Source organism: Haliaeetus albicilla, chromosome 7 (assembly GCF_947461875.1).
Source record: "Haliaeetus albicilla chromosome 7, bHalAlb1.1, whole genome shotgun sequence".
In the NCBI taxonomy this organism is placed as follows: Eukaryota; Metazoa; Chordata; class Aves; order Accipitriformes; family Accipitridae; genus Haliaeetus; species Haliaeetus albicilla.
In genome coordinates this window covers 15162490-15186701 of record NC_091489.1, presented here as the reverse complement: position 1 = coordinate 15186701, position 24212 = coordinate 15162490, and the positions used below count along the sequence as shown (strand labels likewise).

Sequence of the window (24212 nt, the reverse complement as noted above, 5' to 3'; positions counted from 1 at the left end):
GTTTGGTTAGTTTAGGTCAGCTGTCCTGGTTATGTCCCCTCCCGAGATCTTGCCCTGCCCCAGCCTGCCATTGAGGGGGGGCAAAAATGTTGGAGAGACAGCCCTGATGCTGTGCCAGCACTGCTCAGCAGCAGCCAAAACACTGGTGTGTTATCACCGCCTTTCTAGCTACTGATGCACAGCACAGCGCTACGAGGGCTGCTATGGGGAGAATTAACTCCATCTCAGCCAGAACCAATACAATCAATTAAGTTATTGAAAATTCTTATCCTCACAAGGGAAAGCTGTTTTTTCCCCTCCCTACTAAGTGGCCTGCATGTATCTGTGTATAAAACCGAAGTAAAACTTTTCCTGTTTGTTTACTTCAGAAGCAGAAGATGCATCAAATAATTCTTAGGACTTTTTTAAAGATTGGTACAAAAGACCCGGTGTCTAGTTTCCTACCTCTAATCCTAAACCAGCTTGTCAACCTGGCAAGCAATTTGTCTGTGACTGTTCCAAAGCAGAAATGAGAAAAGCTGAAAATATTGTAGTTGCCCAAGCCAGTGTGAGCCCCAGGAGGCCACACGTTCTGTTTGATGTATCCAAGGAAAGGTCAGCCTTCTGCACCAGGCACAAACCAAATGGGAAATCCCCTGTGGGAAGTCAGGGGCTCTTTGTGAGCAGGACAGGTTGCTCCTGCACATCTGGTTGTGCCAGGTTCTCTGCAGAACTCATCTCCACAACCAAGGCTGGCAGTTATTAGATTGCTGCACCATAAATTTAAGGTCTGCTGTAATTGTTCCTCTCAAAAACATAGGTATACATTCATACACTAGCTTTGCAAGCCAAGGGTGAGACTATTAACAAAAAGTGAGGAAGCTTGTAGTAACTGGAGGAGGGAGGGAGAAAATAAGGAAAAATAAAAGAGGTAGTGGAAGTATAGGTATTTTCACAAGAGGCAATGGACAGCCTTTTCCATCTACCTTTCCCTAATGCCTTGCAAGCAAATAAATTGTTCCTGTATACGTACAACTCTTCCCCAAAGGTCTGTCTTTGGGGAGAATTCAGTATTCCTATAGATGAAGTTATGCCCATGCTTTGGATCAAAGTTACGCATTTTCTTATTTTTAAAAAGAAATTTTGTCTCAGATTTTCAGGTGGAACAAACACTCATAGCACCTCAACCTCATTTAAAATATCAGAGGAACTGTTAGGGTTTTATTAATTTTTACTGTGTTTTTACTGGTTGAAATTTTAAAATGTTTTGTCAACTTTTGTAATTCTCATGGTCTTATACACAATCCTGAGTGCTGCTCTTGCGTGGGTGATGATTGTACAGATGCACACAAGCATGCACATCCTCTCTGTGGATACAGGACTAGAAAATATCCCCTTCCAGTGCTGGTAAAGATGCACTTAAAGCCAATTCTGCCCCTTTAAGAGCTCCATGGGGTAGGTCTGAAAAGCAAACCCCATTGAATACACAAAAAATAATGAGTTCTATCCTCCACGATCACAAGTATCCCTACCCTGTGTTAGAAGTGACATTCTGCAGAAACATGGTGAGATGTTTCTTTAACATATATCCTGATAACCTTTCACAGTATTATTCTTTCCTCCTGAGTGGTTGCATTCTCTCTGCCAGTGATGCTCTTCTGATTCTCCCGGGTATTTCTTTTCCTCCTAGAAGACCTCTTGATACTCTCTTTGGAGCTGCCCCTTTCATTCTCCTAATTAACACAACACTTTGATTCCACTCTTCTGACATTTTGCAGATGGGTTGTAAGGTTGGTGACATGTGTCAAGACTCATTGACAGACTGAAAATTACTCTTATTCAGTGAAATGTTGCAATTTTCTCTTCAATTTTATCATTTAACCTTACCATAACCACTTGCCCATGGAGTTGAGGTGATCAGTGTTACATCTTCCACAATTAACTAGTCTCAATGTATTAATTGGGCCTTATGTCTCCTATAGAATGTCAAAAGTTGCTATGACAAGTTAAAAGCCATCCTTTAACACAAATACCAAGTCAGGTATATTACTCTGGAGATGAGTGTCTCTCCTTTCAGTGCTAAGTTTTTCTAAAACGTACATAAAATTTAGCATGCCTTTTAGACTGTCTCTATTTGCTAACCTTCTGAGGAAGCAATCACAGTATTATTTGAGTTATTACAATGAAGGTATTAATTTCATATTTTATAATACATATATATATATGATTTCTTAATAAGCATCCCTTTTTTCTGTAACCCACTCCCTCTCCATTGTAACGGAGAAAACACATGTTCTAAGGTTCTGCAGTTTTCTATGGAGAACAAAATATTGGGGACATTAAACATTAGACATGGAAGACAAGCTCTTCCATCAGATGCCTTATTGGTAAACTGGAAATAAATAAAAAAAGGCAAATTAAAAAAAAAAAAGATTTCTGGAATTGTGGAGTCGAAAGTTTGTTCACTCCAATCTTTGTTACTTTAAATGGAGTGAATGAACATTATATACATTTAAACAAAAAGTTCTGTGTAGGAAGACCACATGCAGCTTGGCTTCTGGTTAATTTTTTTCACTTTTTTTTTTTTAAGATTACTTATCACAGAAATTCTAACAAAGTTCCAACGACACTGAAGAAAATTTTGAACTAAATACTATAGCATCAGACTGTTAGTATCCTGCAAATATTTCTAAAGTGACTTTTGCACCTATTTTTTTCACAAATTTTCATAATAAGATAGGAATTGAGAGTGGACCACCATTAGAAGACCACTTTTCAAGAGAAGACTTCAAAATTACATCTAACTTTTGTGAACCAGTCATTGGCTAAATCAAATTCTGTCAAGGCTAGATAGAAATAGCAATAATAGCATCTGATCTGTGCAAGCTGGTTTTCTTTTGACAAGCAGTTGCCAATATTCAAAAAAATTGCAATTCAGAAGGCTACATATTTATGAGAACTAGTCTCCATAAATCTCAAATTTTATCATGTTTAAAGCTTCCTTCTAAATGAGAACAGTAAACCTGTAAGTGAAACTTGTAAATCAGTTTTATCACTGTCTATGTGTGCATATGTATGATATATAAATATACTTGAAATTCCAAATTGAACTGTAAGTAGGACTGATAAGTTTTTCTACTTCAAATTTCATCTCTTTCTAGGAGGTGGGAGGGGAGTCATGGGAGTGTTATGGCTGGTATCATGCATGAATATGCATTTCATATGTTGTGCATGCAGTACCACACACTTTCCTTACTGCAGTGGAACCATCGGTCCTTACAAGAGTAAATAATTCTGTAGAAAATGATCCAATAGGTTAAATCTACGATTTTAATAAAATACAGTCAGATTCTGATTCACAGCAACAGTGAATCAGCTGCAAGTTTCCAGCTCCATACTAAGCCACAATGATATAAAGAAATGGAGACTGGAGGCTTACTTGCTTGTCTTTCTAATACAACATAGTATACCTCAGTTAAAAAATAATATCTTCCTCTATTACTACTATAGTAGAGACAGCACTTACTGGGACCTCTACTGTTCCAGGTACCTGTAGCACTGATTCAAACCAGTAATAGTTTGCTGTGATAATAAAATGAGTTATTGTCTGCATATTCTGTAAATGACAGTCATTCTGAAAAAATAGTAAAATGTCTTCAGATCTTATATATAAGGAATAGTTTCATCATCAAAGCTACAGACATTTAAACGTAGAATGACCAGTGACTTTAGGCATCAAACGAATCAAGGGATAACATTCTTTGTGTGCTTTGTCAGCTCCAGAGCATCCAAAACACAACTGAAAACAAAGGTCTTAATATAATTTGTATATTGTGAAATATTTAAAATGTGAACGAACAGGAAGGAAAGATGCTGTCAGAGGTCAAATAATTTTTAATGTTTTTTTTTGCTTTCTCAAGTTGCTTGGTAAGCTGCTAGAAAAGCATTCCCCTTTGCTTGGCAGTATCTTTCAGAGATCTTTGTAATGCAGTTTTACACACTTTGCACATACTTTTCCTCATGTTTTTACACTTGTTTATGAACTATCTGGAAGTGCATCCTTATTATCATACAGGCATATCTGATGTTGCACCATACCTAAAATAAGCCAATTAATTAGTAATGATGGGCTCTTTTCAGCTGCACACTCATTTTCAAATGAATTTATTGAAGTAAAGGATTTACAGCATATGGACTCACAGACTTCTCATGAGTTAAACTGGCATCCATATGTACAGCTTTCAGTAGAGAACTCTAGAGTAGTATTTACAATGTAAATATCAACTTTTATTACATAAGAAACAAATATATCACAACTTTCACTTCACAACATATTTGTTCTGGTTTGATGACCGAAGTCATCTCTTTGAAATACTATGTGGAACTCAAAAATAGCTTGTTCTTGTCATAGACTTTACCAGGTGTCCCTCAGAGGTCCTGAAAAGCAAAGAAGAAATACATTTTAAAAGTCATTTTTATAAGCAGTTGTATCCTGAGATGTACAAAAGCAGACAGCAGACAAGAAGTAACACTTGGTATAAAACAATTGCTGTGCTTGGAACTGACAAGCATGGGATGGAGTGATTCACAGGAGCTTGGTGGGCATTACAGCCAGCAGGCAAGACTGGAGGATTAGGCAAAAATGTTACGGCATGTTGGCCTATAGCCAGAACAGCTCACTTTGAAAACAACTGTATCCTTGAAATGCATACACAGATTCAGGTTGCTTGATACACACTACATCAGCAACTGGGCACTGTGATAAAATGACCAGTAACAGTCAATACTCAGTACGCGATTCACCTATAGGGAGATCTGGAACATCAGTACAGTACACAATAAAGGAAAGGACTGAAAATATTTCCAGGAAGACACCCGTGACCTGCTGCACTGCTACTTTCCCTCACTTAGTCAATGCTAGAAGTTTTAGAAGGTGCAAAATCCAGAAGCAGGTATTTTTGCAATAATCTTGTCTAGAAAGAACATTTTTTTCCTGAATCCCATCACTTACAAATTATTTTGTTCCTTGAGGCCTAAGCAGTTTGTGTCCTTTCTAATCTTTGGAAACTTTAGGGCTACTGCCACATTTGTGGAAAGGAAAAGAACATTGCCTTTCAGTCTTGGAAGGAAACAAGAGTTTGGAGAAATGTCTTTTCTTTCATCCTCCCCCTGCACCACCCCCCCCCAAAAAAAAAAAGTGTTATCCTCAAGAGTAGCCTTTTTTCTTACTTGTAGCTGAGACAGAGCTGAATGCCAAAACCCCTCCTATCATCAATTTCATAATAGACTTTCGAGAATACCAAGCCTGATTCACTTCTACGTTAACCTTTCAATTTTATGTGCCTGCAAGTGCTGTGATGTATAAGGGTTTACATTTCAGTGAACAAAGAAACATATTTGTGAATGATTTTAGAAAAATAGTAGTAGCTAAATGGAAAACAGTAACTGCAGTATTTGCATGGCAGATGATCCCTCTGCAGCACACCTTAGACAGGAGTCAAGTGCTTTCTTCATGCTTAGGGTTCAGGTTGCTGATCCTCTTAGTTCTAGAAGCAACACCCTTCTAATGAAATAGATGCTAAAAAAAAAAATGTGCAGCTTTTTTTTTTTTATAATTAAAAAAAAATATCCTTGAGTTTGTTATCTGAAGAAATAATAATCTTTGTAATTAAAAATGAGTCAATTCTGGTTTTATGCTACAGTGCACACAAGTTGAAACACCCAAGTGAGTTAGGTGCATTATTAACAGTGCCATTTAATTAGGAATTTTCAATAACAGGAATCATGGGATAACAATTATTGTTATAAAAATGATTATTATAATCAGACACAATCCCTATAGAAACATGCAGCGTTTCACAGAACACGGCTCCTTCCTAGATGATTCTGCTTTTCTGATAGACCACAATTCGTGTATGATTAATCTCATTTTATGAGTCCAGTCAAGTAACAGATAGCAAGAGGAAAGAAAATCTGGGCATACCAGTGGGAGGTGGCTCAGCAGCTCATCTACAGCATCATAGTTTTCTGAAAAGGAAGGTTCAAGAAGTTCTGCTTCATCTCGAAGTTTAGCAGGGTTTAGCTCTTCCTGGCTGTGGTGGATCAGAAACAAGTTTTATTGTTCTCAGAAGAAAAAGCAAACAAGCAAGCAAAGCTGCCTTCTAACTGTAGCTATTGTATGTTTTGTTAAACTTACACCAAAGTGTAATAAATCACATGAAATAGCATGTTTCATGGGAGAAGAGACATGATATTTAAAAGCAGCTGACTAAATGAGTGAATATACAAACAGAAAATAAGCTCTACAAAAACCTATGCTGGCACTTCTCACCTATACTGATTAGGACATATGGTCTTTCTGGGACTTCTAAATTTTCATTTTATGTGTTTACTTAAGGCAAATTTTCAAAAATAGTGCATTTTCTTTACAAAGTTGTTGTTCGTGTTCCATAGCTCTGTGGATTTTTGCTGTCTGTATTTGAAAACCATGTTATAAACTACGTTATAAAGTCAATAATGTTCATTGCCTTTTGTTTGTCCTCTCTGTATACATACGTAGGTATAAATCTTTTCTGTCTTAATACCATACAAGTATGGAAACAGTATATATTTGCTTTCTTGTAGTACCTTCTTTTTCCAGTTAAAACTGAGCTTAAGTATTTCTTCACAGCCATTTGCTTTCGAAAGCGGCTGTAGTTGTCAGTGAAGACAGCATCAGAGTGGCGTTTGACAGGACTCTCCTGGGAGCTGGCAATACAACAATTACAAAGAAAAAAAGTCATAGACTATATCCATTTAAAAGAAGATACCATTAAATGAGTGAAACAAAGTTACAATGTTGATTAGGTAAACAAAATCATATTTTCATTTCAGCTTTCATTTTCAGCTATGACTTTGGGTCTTTCATCTGCTGAAAAGAAGCCACTGTTTCCATTGCTTACTACGTATTTTAGTAACAAGGATCAAATTCTAAGGATCGTTATTCAGTCTGTTTGGGCACACCTTCCACTGATTTGTTTCTCTTGCTCAACTTTGCCATGGCCCATGCAATCAGGATCTATACTCAGTGATTTCTAGCACCCCTGTCCCAGGAATTCTGCAGGATTAAATGGCTGAGTGTGGATTCCACGACTCCCTCCTGTCTGTTCTCATAGCCCAGGTTACTACTCTTTTTAATAAACTGACTTTATTTGGATTTCTATCATTTATGTAAATATGTTTTAGTACAATGCCAAGGTGCAGACTGGTTTAAGTCACAGGAAGGTCTTAAAGGAGCTGGTCACTGTTCATACCAAACTCAGTGAGGACAGAGCCTGCCTCTGAGGAAAATAGGAGTGTAGCATCACATACAGAGCTACAAATGCTTGTTCTAAAGAGGTGTCAGGAGACAAAACACACCTTGTGAAATCCAGACTTGGAAGCTTATTTTTCATGCACGATCCTGGGAAGCCTCAGTGTGTTCTGCTTTAAGTGATCTGTGTTAGTTTATAGCATACGAGAAACTGGCACTCTATGTTCTGGGACAAAGGCAGCATTGACATAAATGCAGGACCCCATTTTCACTCAGCTTTTGAGCATATGAAGTAGGCACTCGAAGGAACTGTCATATTGGGTCAGACCAAAGTATTCTACTATTCTGTTCCCAAGAGTGCCCAGTAGCTGCCACTTAGGGATATCAAAACAAGGGAAGTATGCAGTGATCGGTCCCAGCATCCCGCAACCATTAGTTTATGAACGGGGTCCCGGTCTGGGAGTTGCATCCAGATCCCTTGTCTACAGATTTGCCTCAGTCTTTTTCGAATCTTTCTATAATACAGATCTCCCAAACAACTGGCAATATGTTCTACAGTAGGAAAAAAAACACTCCTTTATGTTTTCACTGTAAACCAATTGTTTCTTAATTTCATTGAGTGTTTCCCCTGTTGTTATGTAAGTACTGAGTAATCAATCATTTTGTATTTACTTGTGCCATTCATCTGCCAAGCTAATAAAAACAGTACCAGAGAAAAAAATTAGCAAATTGGTGTGATAATTATTATAATATTGCCAGTATTTATTATCAATGCTATGTGCACTGTCTGTTGCTCTACCCCTCACAGCTGTATCAGGAATAAATAGTATTCATTTAGTAACAAATACCACTAAGTTCTTATATAGGATTTTCAGCTCCCCCATCATTATATCAGTTTCTCTTTCATTATCTCTAAATTGCAAAAATGAGAACTTAGGTACAGAAGGGTGAAAAATTGCCAATGAAGCCAGCTAGGAAAAAACTCTGCCTAATGTAAGTGTCACCTCACCTAACTCGTTTTCTAATAAGCGAATGCAGATATCTCTTCACAGCAAGTTTAGCCAAAAGATGGCTGTAGACACTGGTGAAAATTCCATCAGCATGCCTTGCATTTCTGAAATGGACAATAAATAAACTCTACAATACAACCTGGGTTCATATCATTTTGATAACGTTCATTTTGTAAACATACTGCTTTCCTTAAGTTATCTATTCTACATGTTAAATGAAGCTAATTTCATAAAACAACTTCCAGATTTTCACATTATACTTTTTAGCCCTTCCTGGGAAGTGAATGAATTCATCATCCCAGAACGGCAACGCAATCAACATTTCTGCAGACATTCCTACTGCTACAAGTATTCAGTCAGAGGTCATGTGGTTTTCTTCTGTAACTGATTCTTCCTTTCCTATTTCTCAGTTTGAAAATGTGACTGATCTTTAGGCATAATTCAAGTAGTGCATCATCATTTGTATTTATGATAATAAAGAAACTCACCTATCAATAATTCTGGACAGATCAAAATAGAATTTCTCATTTTCAGGTAGTGTGTTCTGCAAAATGCCCGATTCAGACTTTAATGACCCGTGGGCATGGTCAGGTTCACTGGCTCCATCAAATGGCATTCTGTTTCCCAGTCTGTTGGAGAAGGAAACCATGTGAAGTACAGTTAGCTGAGGACATGCAACACTTCACTGCAGCTTACATTCTGGTCTGTGTCAAAATGCACATCTACCTGCTTTAATCCACAAGGCATTTTAAAGCAGTCTGGATAGAACAAAAATCACTTTCAGGTATAATCCATGCTCAGTGATAGAGTAAAATTGACAGAACACATCCTTCTCTCTAATGCATATTTTCTAGATACATGTTGTTATTGCACACAATTTATTCCAGTGAACAGTGCATAATGTATGGCGGCTACAGCTCCAGGGACAACCATGAAGATTTTCATAACAACTTTATTTTATGTAAACGATGGATGGAATTACCAGCCTCCACCCACGCAAAGTGAAAACAGTTCCTGTGAAGTACTTACCTTCCAATTAAGACTGAAAATGTGCATTGAAATGCAGTATGAAATAGCTCTCTAAAGAAAGTAAATACACCCTCAAGAACTTCAGACTAAAATGATGTGCAGTCATGTATCTCTGCATGTTTTTATTCTCTCACATTTAAATTAATTTGCTAGTTGCAAGTTAAAAAAGGTTCACATTTCACCTTTTAAAATGTATCATGGCAATCGCTCTGTACAAACTGATTTACAGTTACTTCATGTTTTCGTAAACTGCTGTTTCTTATGATGTTTCATATTTCATCAAGGGCAATCTGACCGCACAGCCGTAGATTCTTCTAGCTGCTCTTATGTTCTGTGGCAGACAATGGGCTCCCATCGCTATAGTAAACCCCTGCGTGTGATGCTGTGCAAAAATCACGTACCGAAACTAGGACAGGCTATTGTCCTTGCAATTTTACCGTCATTATAACTGTTAGAACTACTTACGTATCTGAGGCACGCAAGACTCGTGTCTGGTAAAAAAAGTAAAGTTGCTGTGTGACATAAACCAACTCAAGTCACACCTTTGAAAACCTGTCACTGTGCTGTTTTGCGATACCGTCTTTCATGGGTCTTCTTACACGTTATGCTACTCTTACCTACACGGAGACCGCACCTTTCGGCCATCTGATGTAATTTAGTTGGACGACTAAGAACGACCCGAGCAATTCAAAGCGTGCAGCAGTGCCAAAACTACCCATCGGTCCGCGGGGACCGCTTCCCCTCCTTCGCGATTCGGGAATTTTTAACATGTTCGCTTCTGCCTCTGCTTTTTAGCAGCGGCGTGCCCCGGCCGCCCTTCGGCGATAGCGAGGGCCCGAGGCCGTTCCGCTGGCCGGGCGCCGCGTCCCGCGTCCCGCTGGGACACGCGTCCCCTTCCCCACCCGCACGCATGAGCGCGGAGCGAGCGCGGAGCGAGCGCGGCCCTTACCGCGGGACGGGGGGGAAGGCGGCCCCCCGCGGGGGCAGCGCCCGCGCCCGCCAGCAGAGGGCGCTGAGGAGGGCGAGGGCCAGGAGGAGCGGGGAGGCGCCGCGGTGCTCCATGGCCGCCACCTGCGGAGGGAAGAGCGGCAGCCGTCACGCACCCGCCGGCCCTGCGCTGGGGCACCGGGGGCTTCGACCGCCCCGAACCCGGCCCCGGCCCCGCACCTGGACCCCCAGCCGGTCCCGTACCCGCACCCGGTCCCGAACCCGCACCCGCACCCGGTCCCGAACCCGCACCCCGCAGGCGCCGCCGGCAGCGGCGCGGCCGTGGCGGGGGAGCTGCCGGCCGCGTACCGGGGAGAGCTGGCACCCCCCCCCACCCAAGGCCACCCCCGGCCCGGTGTGAGGGGCGGGCAGCAGCGCCCGGACCTCCAGAAAAAAATACACCTCTATTTTTTTAAGCGGTAAAAAAAAAAAAGCAGGGTCCCTCCCCGGCTGCCCGGGGTGGTCAGACCCGCTCTCCGCGACCCGCCGGTCCGGTGTGAGGGGAGAAGCGGGGAGCGGGGGAAGGGGACCCCCTCCTCATCCGCCGGGAAGTTGCCGCTGCGGCGGAGGGAAAGTTACTCACGGAGCCGCGAGTCCGTCGGTGGGGCTGGCTGGGCGGGCGCGGAGCGGAGGGGAAGGCTGCGCTGCTGGGGGCCTGCGCCCTGCCCCGCTGCGCGGCTCTCCGGGGCGGCGGCGGCGGCGGCGGCGGAGGAGGAGGAGGAGGAAGAAGAGGAGAGCTCCGTCTCGCCGCACGCTCTGAGCTGCCCGCCGCGCCGCCGCGTTTTATAGCGTTTACACGTTTCTGCTTCCGAAGAAGCAATCACGTTACTGGGGAGACGTCACCCTTCCCAAGGGGACGGTCGCTTTGTTCAGGACAGTCAGAGACTTATATTTAACTCATGAGCAGCCGCGCACCCTACCTCTCCCCCCGCCCCCCCCCCCGCCATTATTTGATTTCTATTAATGAGGTCGTTTTGCGGGGAGCAGGGCCCCGTCGGCAGCGTGATTCCGCCTGGCAAAGCAGCAGAGCGGGCGGCTGGCGGGGGGCTGCGGCCGGGGCGGGGGCGGGGACGGGACACTCCGCACCGCGCACCCCACCCGGGAGGGGAGGTGGCTGCACCCCCGGGGGCCCTTCGCTCCCGCCCCGAGTGCTTCCCTGCGGAGCCCCCCCCGCCTCGGCCCCGGGGTTACTCCTTTCCCTAGCTCTTCGCCGGTGTTTTTCAGGCCGGGCCGGTCCCTCTCTGTCCCCGGCACATGCCGGTCCCTCCCGGGGCTTCCCTCCCGGGACTCGCCGTCGGACGGGCCGCCGCTCGCAGAAGCCGCGGCGGCTGAACACGCAGGGGCTGCGCTGCAGGGAGCTGGTCTTCAACCCCCCAATTTTTTTCCTGCGGGCTTCAGCTTGTTTATAGCAGGCGGCGGGGTGTTTACTAGTCTTTGCTTTTTCGTTTAAACTGGGTGTGCTCGTGGGAAACGGCTCAGCCCCCACCTCCAAGCAGCGCTTGGTGCATCCAAGCCCCGTGGGCGCCTGTAACAGCGGGAGCGCGGCTGGAGCGCACGTTAAACCCCCGGCAGCGGGGAGGGGGGCGACTCTTCCTTCTGACGTGCCTCAAGCCCAAATCTCGGGGCTGGAGTCCCTGCCACAGCAAGGGGGGGGAATCAGACAGTTTCAAGCCTTGGATTTTCTCCTCCGAATTTGCCCTGCCTCGGAGAGGTCTGTGGGCAGCGGGGAAAGAACCGCGGGGAAAGTGGGCGTGGGAGCCGCGGGCGGGCCGGCAGGGCTGGGCTGCTCCTGCGACCACCTCGTCAGTGTCTGTCGCACGGTGTCTTTTCAGTGCCTGCCCTGAAATACCCGGCAAAGAATCGCGGCAAGAATTTCAGATGAAAAGGTCATTATGCTCTTTTCTTTTTTCTTTTTTTCTCCCCCCCGCCCCCCGAGCTTTTGTGCCTCTAATCCTCCTACTCAGTAAGTAACGATTGTACCGAAGCCATACTGACGATTTCACCATTTCTTCTTACTCCTAATAAGTTTCTCTGTTTCATGTTTCACTAAAGGTTAGGCAGGCGCAATGCCGAAGATTCTGTGATGCTTAATCACATTTTGTAATTCAGTTACATAAAAATTAAGTGAATTAGATTAAAAATGCCTGGAAATTTGTTTCTCGGATGACAGCTGTGACTAAAACCAGAGTTCCTGCAGTAGTCTAATTTCAGGAAATTTGCCCCTTGTTACTACATAACTAGAGGTCGAAGAAGCAATTCTGCTCCGGAATGGCGAGATGAGCATCAATAGCACCGTACTCCCCTCTCAGAAACAGCCCAGCTAGGGCGTCTAGGCGTTGTGCTGGATGCATGACCCGGGAAAGTTGAATGGACTTCACCCAAGCGCTGCTTCCAAGAAAAAAAGAAGAGGAGAAACCGAGGGAGCCGCTGCAGGGAAAGCCCAAACGTTGCCGGCAGCAGGAATGGGAGAAGAAAGGAAAAGTTTCCTTCCAGCAGGCTGGGGAGGGGGCTGTCACAGGAGTCCTGCGGGCTGTCATCCCTGGGAGGGAGGAGGGGAGCCGCCGGCTGAATCCGAGGGATATGTGAAAAACAAGTCTGTTGTCAGTTCCTATGTATGTGCTATATGGGTGGCTGCATGCTGTGAGGAAATGTATATAGGCTGCACTGCCAAGAAAATTTGAGAATCACTGGTAAATCAGTACTTTTTTACCATACCATAACATACCGTGCCGTACTGTACCATACCATACCCACTTATTTACCATACCTGGTAAATCTGGTTGGCTGTAGTTTTGTTTTCCTTTTCACGGGTAGTACACGAGACTGGACAAGGGAGTAACATGCTGCAGAGCTGGCTAAAATGGCCTCAGAACCTCTCTAGGGGTGGCAGTATTGCTGAAAAAACCCCTCTCTGTAGCCCCTGTAATCATCTGGGCAATCTTTAGTGCACCTAGTCTTACAATACCGTCTATTTTCCCTATTCTATAGACAAGAAACTGAGTCATAAGGAGATCAAGTGGATTCCCCTTGTTTAGCCAGGAAATCTCCAGCGGAGCTTTGAATTGACCCCAGTGTCCCAAGCACTTTTCAATTGCACTAACAATTGTCTGCATTTCCCTTCAACACCCTGCTGCAACCACAGCCTCCTCCTCTCGAATCAAGATAAACTGAAGAAGACATGCTACCTCTCCCTTTCTCCTTAGTCCTTCTCATTTCTCAAGAAGATTTTCATTTAGGGAGGTTTTGGGGGGATGACTGAGAAGGGTTTGGGATGGCAATCCAAATTCTATCTTTTCCAATTTCTTTTTTTCCTGTAGCTTATACACAGTATTGTTTCCACATCATCTGGAGACGTTTTGATAAGAGCAAGTCATTAAAAAGAAAATAATTCTGTATAAACAGACAGATGGAGAAAAGCCACCTTTCTGTAGGAGTCCTAAGTGAGCCCTCTAAGATCTAGGCAGACGGACCCTTTCTGGACGGTAAATCCTACTGTCTTCTACTGACAGAAAGTCTACCCTTTTAGAAAAGTGTCACTTGGAAAAAAATAGTGCTTGGAAGCTTCTCTGGGATAATAATTAGACACAGGCAACTCTTGGGAAGTCAAGTATTTTGCAGTGGCTGTTGCAGGAATCCTGATGCATAGCAGCTCCACATTTACTGAACCTTTTTATCTTTGGTCTATATGTTATCAAATACATTTTGGTTACTCTTCACTCTTGCTTTATTTTCTTTAATGTTCCACTTAACCAAAAAAAAAACCTGGTTATAATCATAAAATGGCAATATTTGGGGATGATGGAAAACCAATTAGACAAGATTGAGCGAAGAGCAGAAGCTTGTCTGAAAGTTTACGTCACCATTTGTATACAAACTTGTGTGATGTATATATAAACCAAGTATTACCTAAAATAGCTACATCATCTGGGAGAAAAAGATTTGGGAGTTTTTAGATTTGTTACTTAGATTTGATTAGTATTTTTAGCATGTAAAACTGTGCTGAAATTGATGGGCTAAAAAAACTCTTAAAGCCAAATCCTTAGATGAGAGAAATCTGCTTAGTGCCATGGAGGACCTGCTTTGCATTTGCCAGATTTATCATGTAATTGTATTTTAAAAAAAGAAATTACATCAGCAATAGAAATATAGTTTTACTTTGGAAAAAAAAAAGAAAAATAATAAAAACATTGGTTTAGGACTTGCGTATTTTATCAGAAACGGAAACTTCTACTGACTCATAAGCTCTGCCTCACGAATCATTGGGTCTGCAGAATCTCCCTTGTGCATTACAGCTCATGTTCCTGTAGATGAGTTGAGAAACTCTGCCTTTGATCCCATAGCAGTATCACATTGATCCACGAGTTTTTAGAGCTTATAGAGCAGATTGATGGACCACTACCATTCAGCAGCTAACAGAACAGCTTTTCCAACTTCCACAAAAGAACTAACAGAACAATTGTCAAGAAACTGTGTATGAAGAGTAAAAAATACAAATAAAAAGTGATAAGATAACCTGCCCTTCTCTAATCCTTTAGTGGCATGATTAGCATAATCTCCAACTTCTATTCTCAGCACCCTGTTGCATTGCCAGGTCCCACTCTCCCATAAACATTCATATTGCTGAATATCACCCGGTTGGAAAAAATGGATGGGGTCACTTACTGAAACTTGTCCCAGCTTCACGCTCTTTGCAGTTGTCTCTGAATGCTTCTCAGGAGAAATAAGGAGAAAACTATCGGTTCATTCTTTTAGGTAAGTTTTGTTTCAAAAGCACAGTCCCCATTCCATGATACCTTTAGCCTGAGTTAGTTCTGCAGACTTGGAAATGTGATGGTAAACAGAATAAAACACAGACAAATATTTTGCAAGTGAAAAGTCATGACTTGCCTCCTGCAGCAGTAACATTCAGCAGAAGGGTGCTTGTCTCCTCAGTTCCCAGGCTGGGAATGGGTCACACAGGTGGAACAGGCGAGCCTTCATTTCCCCTCTGACCCTTCTTGAGCCCTGCTTTCAGGTCACAAGTGTGGATCCTCAGAGCAGAGTCATTAACTGGAGTAAACTCCTACATCAAGAAAATTATATTAATAAACAAGCCTACTATGTACAACACTTGTACAAATCCCTCCTGCTCCAGGTGGTACCTTTGACTCTGTGTGGGTTAATAATTTTCAAAATCAGTTTTCAAAATCATTGGAACATTTGGATTATGCCCGTGAGTCCACTTCTTGCATTAGTATGTCCTGACATGTCAGTAACCCTGACATGTCATTAACAGAGACATGCTTGATTAAAACTTCCCAGTGGATACCCTGATGAGCAAAAGGCATGCAGGAGAGCTACTGACTCCAGTGGTGCTCTCAAGGGTCTTTTCCCTTGTCTGTGATGCCATCTAGGAAAAATGCTATTGCTTGTAGTTTAGTTCTATGTTTTCATACCCCCTGGTCCGTCACCCCAAAGTGCAATCTCAGCTTCTCTCAAAGACTCCAAAGCAGTTTGGGATAGACATTTTTTCTCCAGGTGCTTATGCTGTTTGGTATGTGCTTGAACTACTGCTTCATGTGCATCTGGTTCATGGTATGCAGCTGCCCTAGAAGTGCGAGTCCAAATTCTTTTTCATTCTTTAGCGTGGACATGATGTTTCTGCCATCCCCCTCTCAATATCAGTCACATGTATTCTGCACTCATTTCTCAGGAAGATCCATGACTATGCAAGCTTTAACAGAAGCTTTAGTATTTCTGGTTTTTTTCCAAAGCAATCTCCTTTTAATGTTTCACCTAACTTGTTTAAATAATTTCATTCACCTTAAACCCCAGAAAATCACACGGTAATACAAAGCTTGTCAGGAAGCAGAGTAGTTTCCGGTTTGGTCATGTTGGGTATTCTTTACTTTTAACAAGCTATCTGAAATATGTCCTATTCCTACCAGCACTGTTATAATCTTCAACATTCAGCAAAGGATCAGATGATACTTTCATCACCAGAAATGTGTTCCTCCTGCTGCAGCTGCCCCAGCCCATTCCTCTTCTCTGCAAAACTAAAAAGCCTCTCTATATGTCAAGAATGTATGTCTTTAAGACGCCACAGCATTCAGACTCAAATTCCCACCCTTTTTCAGCTAACTTTGCTTCGCAGAGTTTTGAGGTTTTCTACATAATTCAAATTGTCTACATAAAAATGGATTTTCTGTGGTAAAACTTTGAAAAATCACTTTATTTTTCATGATATTCCAACATATGTAAGTTTCTCTAAGCTAATAACTAATTATGTAAACAGATATTAAGAACAATCTTTCAAACCATCATCCCTACATTTTCCCCATGCTTTTGGGCCTGTCACCTGTACTGTATGATACCTTATGGATGTCCTTCTGCCTCTACCTGTATGAAAGGAATACAAAATGGAAATAACCTCCAGAATCCCTTCAGATTACCTGTTTAAAAGTAAAACCCATACAATAGTGCCACAGTGGAGCTCAAAAGTTAGAAGGAAAGCCTGAGAGTGAACGTGCCTGGGGCACCTTATCTTACTCTGATTCACTGTCGACACTCACCTGATGGACTTGGGCTGCAAGTTTATCGGAATCCAAGAAACCAATGATGCTAATGGCTAGGAGCACATCTCCAGATGCAGCCGAGCTGTTAAAAGTCCCTTTGCCTTCCTACCGAATTCCTGTACTGACTGCAAAAAAAAAAGATGACATATCAGAGAATTTAGTCCATTTATACATTTTTAACTGTATGGTTGGAATTTTTCATGGGGTGTATACCGTAACATCTGTGCTGAAAGGACTGGGATACTTCTCCAGTTTTGCACAGATCCTTTTCCCTGTGTATAGTACAAGATCCTGGTTCTAGACTGCATGGCCAAATTCCTTTTGTGTTCCCCAGTGAACATTGCTACTATTGCACTGTCTGGAAGCTTGTGAGAGCAGACGTATCATCTCAGGATATAGAAAAACCCACGTCAGTCAGGCTGGAAGGCACATCTTAAGATGCTAATTATGCCAGGATAACTTTATCCCTTGAACTGACCTAATCATCACAAGTTCTTTATTTACCAAGCTGAAAAAAGCAACCATCTAAAAGCTATGGCAGAAACAAGCTAAAAATGCTTCAGTCTCAAGCAATTACCACTATTGTCTTCATGGAAAAAGAGCTGAGAGAGGTTTTCTAAAACTGTCCATGTGTATAAAGGGCATAGTGTAATCTGCTGTCTCTTAGCACTACTCTAAGCCTAATGTATGTTATTACGGCTGTGAAAATCTATATTCACATTTAGTTTCCATGAAGAGGCCATATAGAAGAAAGCATCAACCTGTTAGTTTACCATCCTTAACAAATGACATAATTTGGACTTAACTGCTTTCAATATCAGTTATGGAAGAATTTTTATAGTGGTCATGGACAGGACATATGCAGTTCCAACCTGGTTTATTATTTAGTTCAACTCCACAGGTCACTGGAACAAACAATAAACTCCTACTTTTTGTTTAATTGGCTTCTTGGCCAATACATCAATGGATTGTTATCCTTTTTGTCCCACATTAAGTGTTAAGAATGTTCCAGTGAACATAGCACCACAGTCAATATATTCCACTTTATTAAGTACACATAAATAGATCCAATACTAGTAGGATTCTAAGGGATTTTGAGAGGCAAAGATCGTCACAAAGATAAAAGAGATTAATAGGCACAGCAACACCTTCGATAGCCATCATGTATGTGCTGTCATCATGTATGTGTATAATTATATTCTGCAATTTGTTTGGGTTTTTGAATTCGACAGATGAATGAAAGTGTTTTCTGCAGAAACCAGCAAAACATTCAACAGTAGTGCTAAAACAACTAGTGCAGTATTTTCTTTTCTATTGAATGTTAATATTAAAATGTTGCTAACTGTTGAACCTAAACTGTGGGCCTTAGCACCTTGAAATTTGCTAAACGTTGTGCTCAAATTGTAACAAACCATGAATTTATAAATTATTCATCTAGATTTGAATCTTGCTCCTGGTTACTCTATGTCAATCATGCAGTTACATCGATAGCTTCACAGTAAAAATAACAGTATAACTCTTCTCCAGCATGTAACTAGAGGTATTTTTATTATTATTTCATGGTAGTAGATAATTATTTTGTACAAACTTTAAGTACAATTCCATCTCTCCAAGTCACAGATAATTTTTTCTCTTACCTGAGACATTTTCTTGTTTAACAGAAAAATATTTCATAGATGTGGAGTCACACACTGTCACAATAGAAAATTGTGTCACACAACACTGGGTGTGGAAAGAGCAGCCAAGTTCATCTGTCTCAGGTATTCTTCTTTGCTCTTGTTTTGAGAGATGGTGTCTGGTTGCTTCCAGCAGCATCAGCTCAGGTGGGAGAATATCTACATGGAGTTTTCCAGAATGATTAAAAGTTCATATCCAAAGAGCACTTCTTTGTCTATTGACGTTACTTAATGAGTGTTGTCATTTTGAACACTGGGCTCAACAGCATTCAGAGTGAAGGGGTAACAGAACAGTTGGCTCAAGGAGGTTTACCTTTCTCTCAGATCTTGGAGCAAATATGTTAAATAGTATAGCTACGCTTTTGGAGAGTGGGTAGCATAAACTGAAGCTGAATCCATAGCCCTGCCTTGGCCTCTATTCCCTTACGCACAATGCTCCATCCAGAGCTTTTTGGTTCAGAAAGCTCATCCTCAGCACATCTTGTGGCCCACGTGTCTGTGACTGGGTAAGGTCAAGGATCAGCCTCTCCCAAGCAGCAACAAGGGCCACATCTCCCAACTTGACTGACAACTAGGAAAGCTGAAGAGCTTATTAATATTCAGTGTAGTCATATTTTACTCCTAGCTATCTACTATGTGCAGTACCCAGTAAATAACTGTGTGTACTTGTACAGTTGCATACAATTCTGCTTGCTGAGTTTGTGCACACAGTAAAGGATACCCAAATAAAAGTGTCCTGATAGTGAAAAGGTTACAAGATCACTCAGCAATGCATGTCATCTACAAATTTAAGCATATGAAAACAAGCCAAAAGCAGGAGTCACTAAAACAATTCCAGACTCCTTTCTGCCTCGTCCTCCAGACAGCTCCAGGCAAAGCTGAACCCAAAGCGAGATCTCTCAGGATCTATCAGAATGTAACGCATTTTGGCAATTCCTCATGCTGTCTAGAGGCAGTAGAGATTAGAGACAATCTTTTTATAAGTCCGTAAGAGATTGTCCTGCTGGGGACAGTTTGTCTTCAGACAATCTTGATTACCAGCAGGATCGCTGTAATGTTGGCCTCAACAGCCAGAGGAGAGACTGGCTATCTGATGCTAGAACTGTCTTTGCTCAGCTTTGCTTTCCAAAGCTACCTCTAAAATGTCCCCCCAGATGGTTCCCAGAAGTGATTTTTAGGAGAGAGAGACTCTAGAAAAACTTCTCTTTAGCCTTTCTCACTGTCATCATACTTCATAAGCACATCATCCAGAGAGATGAGATGATGCAAAAAACACCTTTGTCGAACAATGGAAGTGCCGAGACTCAAAGCTGTGATTCAGGAGTTCCTAACCCTGCTCTCACACCAAATAATAGAAAGGAATGGCCAAACACTGATTCACCATGACCTCCGTTGTCAACCCCTCATGTGTTTGCATGAGGATGTAAGGGTTCCTCGCACAACCTCGCACAACATTTTCCATGCTCAAAGAGTGACTGGGCAGGTGAGATGAGCAGAGTAGTCATCTGTTTTCACAGAGAGGAAACTTTCAACAAATAGAAATCACTTGGCAGATACAAATTTTGCTCTTAAATTAGGCTTAAACTAGTTCTTAAACTAGAAAGTTGTGGTTTATGGAATTATATTTTGATACAGCAGTTATTAAATATATGAGCAATCTCATTCCAGTCAATAATAGAGCAATATAGAGTAAATCATGAGTGGTCAGCCAGAGCATCTGGGACGTTAAGGGTTAAGTGTGAACAAGCTGTTTTGCTGGATTGGGCTTGTGTAGCAAGGCCTTCAGTTGTGTGTCTAGCACACCCCATTTGCAAATCTACCCCTAAGAACATCAATATATAATACAGTATATTTCTTACTTTCTTTTGATTCACTGTTCTGTTGTACTGATAAATAAACAGTTAGCCTTGAAAGTTTTTGATCACTAATGACTCAGATTTTGAGTACAATGTCAAGCTCAACAAGATTGTCTGAAACATTCTTGGTCTGTTTTTAAATCTTTGTCATGCCCAACTCTGGAAGCAGCTTTTAAATCACCTAGGCATTCAGTGTCTTACAGGTGCCTTGAAAGAAGCAGGAACACCTATTCATACCTCCGTGAACCAAGTAAATGCATTTAAATGTATGTGATGATGTCTAGCCTTCAGTACCCATAAAATGTCTGTGAGAAGGCATGCAGATGCATATGCTTTGTTAGGGATTAGGGGTGACCGAATCAGGAGAGACCCTTTCAAGCATGGTAAATCTGCCGTTCTCCAACTTCTTTGGATTAGTTGAAGCCTGTCTTAACCTATGCTGAGCTTTCTCAGTCCCCGTTTCTCTCCTCTATATTTTTGGTTTTACTGGGAATATCTCTGGCCTAGACCAGGTTCCTTGGGTTGATGGAAGAGATGAAAAGCTGAAAATGCTTAACTTTGGTGTCTCAGAGACAGTTTAAATTTTTTTTAAGATAATACATTTCAAACATGGTTACATGATGTGAGAACATATTTAATGTTCAATTTCCTTTTCAGAAGTGATTCAATGCCTAGAAGTATTTAGATGCTTTGAAAAATTTTATTTAGTGTATATACAAGCACCCAAAAATATGTTTTTGAGCATGCAGGAATTTTTACAGGAGTCAGTTTTATGTTACCCAAAATGTTCAAAAATATCTGCATCATGAATTAGTGCACTGTAGAGTTGCAAGAATTTTGCAAGGCAATTCAATTTTTACTAAATGGTGTCTGTCATTTAGTACTGACAAAAATATGTCTGTATCTTTCCATGTGTTCTGGTTTGGCTGGGCTAGAGTTAATTTTCTTCATAGTAGCTGGTATGGGGCTATGATTTGGACTTGTGCTGAAAACAGTGTTGGTAACTCAGGGATGTTTTTGTTACTGCTGAGCGGTGCTTACACAGAACCAAGGCCTTTGCTGCTTCTTGACCCACCCCGCCAGTGAGCAGGCTGGGGGGGCACAAGGAGCTGGGAGGGGACACAGCTGGGACAGCTGACCCCAACTGACCCAAGGGATATTCCATACTGTATGACGCCATGCTCAGTCTATAAAGCTGGGGAAAGAAGAAGGAAGGGAGGGATGTTTGGAGTTATGGCGTTTGTCTTCCCAAGTCACCGTTACACGTGATGGCGCCCTGCTGTCCTGGAGATGGCTGAACACCTGCCTGCCCGTGGGAAGGGGGGAATGAATTCCTTGGTTTGCTTTGCTTGCACGCGTGGCTTTTGCTTTACCTATGAAACTGTCTTTATCTCAACCCACAAGTTTTCTCACTTTTACCCTTCTGATTCTCTCCCCCATCCCACGAGGGGGGAGTGAGCAAGTGGCTGTGTGGGGCTGAGTTGCTGGCTGGGGTTAAACCACAACACCATGACATCTGCCTAAGGGATTACAGAAAAAAAAAGAAAAAAAATCAGCGCTTTGATGCTGGCAAACTACTGCTGGAGAGCTTATCACACGCAACCCAATCAATTCCTCAAAGTGATTCTCTGGATAACAAAGTCATCTTCTCTGTTACTTGGCAGAACAACAAAAGAATGGGACAGAGTGAAGACCTGTGTATTTTTATCATCATACTTATCCACAGAGAGAGAGAAGGAACTTACTATGGAACTAAATAAAGAAGCACTAAATGAGAGGGAAAAAAAAGGTACAATCCCTCTAGAAAAGGTTTCAAGGGAATTCTTCCCTTCTACAAAAATAACTTTAAAAGATCACCAGGATATACAGCACAGGAACAGAGCACAGGCGGAGAATGGGTCTCCTCCTTCTCTCTCCAGTGTGCTTCAACTCAAGCCCTTGGCTGGTCAGTCTAGAGGCTGAAGATTCATCCTATCTTAGTGCACAGCTAATCATCAGCAACTTCTTCACACATGTCCAAAGAAATGCAGATTATTGCCAGCTGTGATTTGTGCTCTTGTCAAGTTGGAACAAGAGCATCACCTTTCCTGTGCAGTCATCAATGTGATGCCTTACAATACAGAGGATCAATATGGATGCAAGTCTGCCCTGAACTAGATAGGAATAATTTTGCGTCCAGTGCCTTTCCATACTGTTCCTAGTCACAGGCACATCAGACGGTTATGTCCTACATCAGCAAATCCAATTTCCTGCTCAGTCCCATCACTGTGTATAATCCCTTTCATGATTAAGCTACTCTTGTTTAAAGAACTCTGTGCTCTAAAATAGTGCAACTGCTGCTTCACAGCCCTCAGCACACAATCACTTGATTCTGCTGCTAAATAGATGAAAACAGGTCTCTGATGCAGAATCTCACCAGGAAAGCAGACAGGAAACACGTTTACTGAAATAGCTTTGCCATTCAGTCCATGCCCATCAGACACTGCCACCCTCACGCAAGCAACGTCGTCAGAAATCTGATGGGACCCAAATGCTTCCACAGAAGTGAACGCAGAAACAAGACATGCAAACCAGACTTCTCTCTCAAGTTTCTTCCTCAGGCTGCAAACTGTTCGAGGGCAAAAGCAGGGAATAACGCACAGCCCCCACCTAGCATGGCGATGCCAGGGATCCTCAGTGGAGTTGCTGCTGCCACTGCTATGGTGTGAGGCAGAAAATCAAGCTGGAAAAGTCTCCTCTTTGTTGCCCCATGTGCTTCAAAAAGAGCTGCTGGCGTTCACCTGTTGACTGTTGCAGCAGATTTCTTAAAACTCTCTAGCCCAGCTGGATGAAAAACACCAAGTCAATTATAGTCACTATTAATATTCCACTGAAAAAGAGATTAGGGTCTTGTCATCCGTTTCAGCATTCAAAAAGGTAAATAAATAATTCCTCACAAAGCCAAACATAAACTCCAAGCACTCAACCCTTTTGAAAACTCACCTTTATTAAGAGACCCAAATGAAGATATAGGAACTTTACCTGAGTTTTCTAACACTTTGTAAGGCTGGTTTCTAGAATTTTGTTCTGCTTTGTGAAGCTGTATCAATGCTGTTTCCCTTAATCTGCTCTGGACTTGGCAGAGGTAAATTTCTAATTAGTGTTTTCTTTCTTTTTTTTTTCCAGAAGCTGTAGTGCATCATAGACATCACCTAATTTTATCAAGTGCCTATAGGTCAGGGATCTGGCATGTGTCATTTCACCTCTGAGAGCATATTTCCAGTAAATGTAGCTTTCAGTTTATACTTAGGAATGGATGTTGAGATGACTCAAAAAATTCATGGTAAATTACAAGTGAACTTTAAAAATTTGATTTGGCACAGATACTGCATGTTTGATGTGTTAGAGTATGATAATCAGTAGCTGTCTGAAGAGGTGATCAGCAGTTCTTCAGTGGGGACAGTTTAAGGAATATAGCACGAGCTACTTTTGTAAAGATGCTGGAACATAACTGTTGTCAGACAGAGAGCTGTCACATTTTGTTTCTGTTTGAAACCAGAACTGGAGCAATCGTTTTTTGTGCACACGGACGATAATGGAATACTGTTTCTCTCTGAAGAGGAGAAGTAGCTCTGCTCACCTCAGGACAAGGTGTCAGGGTATCTGGAGGTTCACCAAAGCTCTGCCTATCACTCCCTGTGTGATTCTGGGATCACCCTTTTAATCACTGCCTCTCACTGTGAAAATGTATTACATGCAAAATTGTTGTGAAGCTTAACCCATTGCTTGTGAATGCTTTGAAATCTTGAAACCTGCAGTAATACATGTTTTTAATTTATCTCTTCTTTCCA

At 42.0% G+C, this 24212-nt stretch overlaps 1 protein-coding gene across 1 annotated transcript; it reads right to left on the bottom strand.

Annotated features, from left to right (window-relative positions):
• Positions 1-4127: 4127 nt before the first annotated feature.
• VIP (vasoactive intestinal peptide) lies at positions 4128-11130 on the bottom strand. The gene is made up of 7 exons (XM_069787043.1): positions 10880-11130; positions 10259-10380; positions 8769-8909; positions 8280-8384; positions 6607-6726; positions 5963-6071; positions 4128-4416 (listed from the first exon to the last, which is right to left on the bottom strand). Exons 2-7 carry the CDS (start codon positions 10369-10371, stop codon positions 4408-4410), a joined length of 597 nt encoding a protein of 198 aa, XP_069643144.1. The 5' UTR covers positions 10372-10380; positions 10880-11130; the 3' UTR covers positions 4128-4407.
• Positions 11131-24212: the final 13082 nt, after the last annotated feature.

Coding starts and splice junctions, on each gene's coding strand:
- VIP (XM_069787043.1), bottom strand. CDS start 10,371: ATGGAGCACCGCGGCGCCTCCCCGCTCCTCCTGGCCCTCGCCCTCCTC. Junction 8,910..10,258: donor GCCTTCCCCCCCGTCCCGCG/GTAAGGGCCGCG, acceptor CTTCTCCAACAG/ACTGGGAAACAGAATGCCAT. Junction 6,727..8,279: donor CTTATTAGAAAACGAGTTAG/GTGAGGTGACAC, acceptor TTGTATTGCCAG/CTCCCAGGAGAGTCCTGTCA.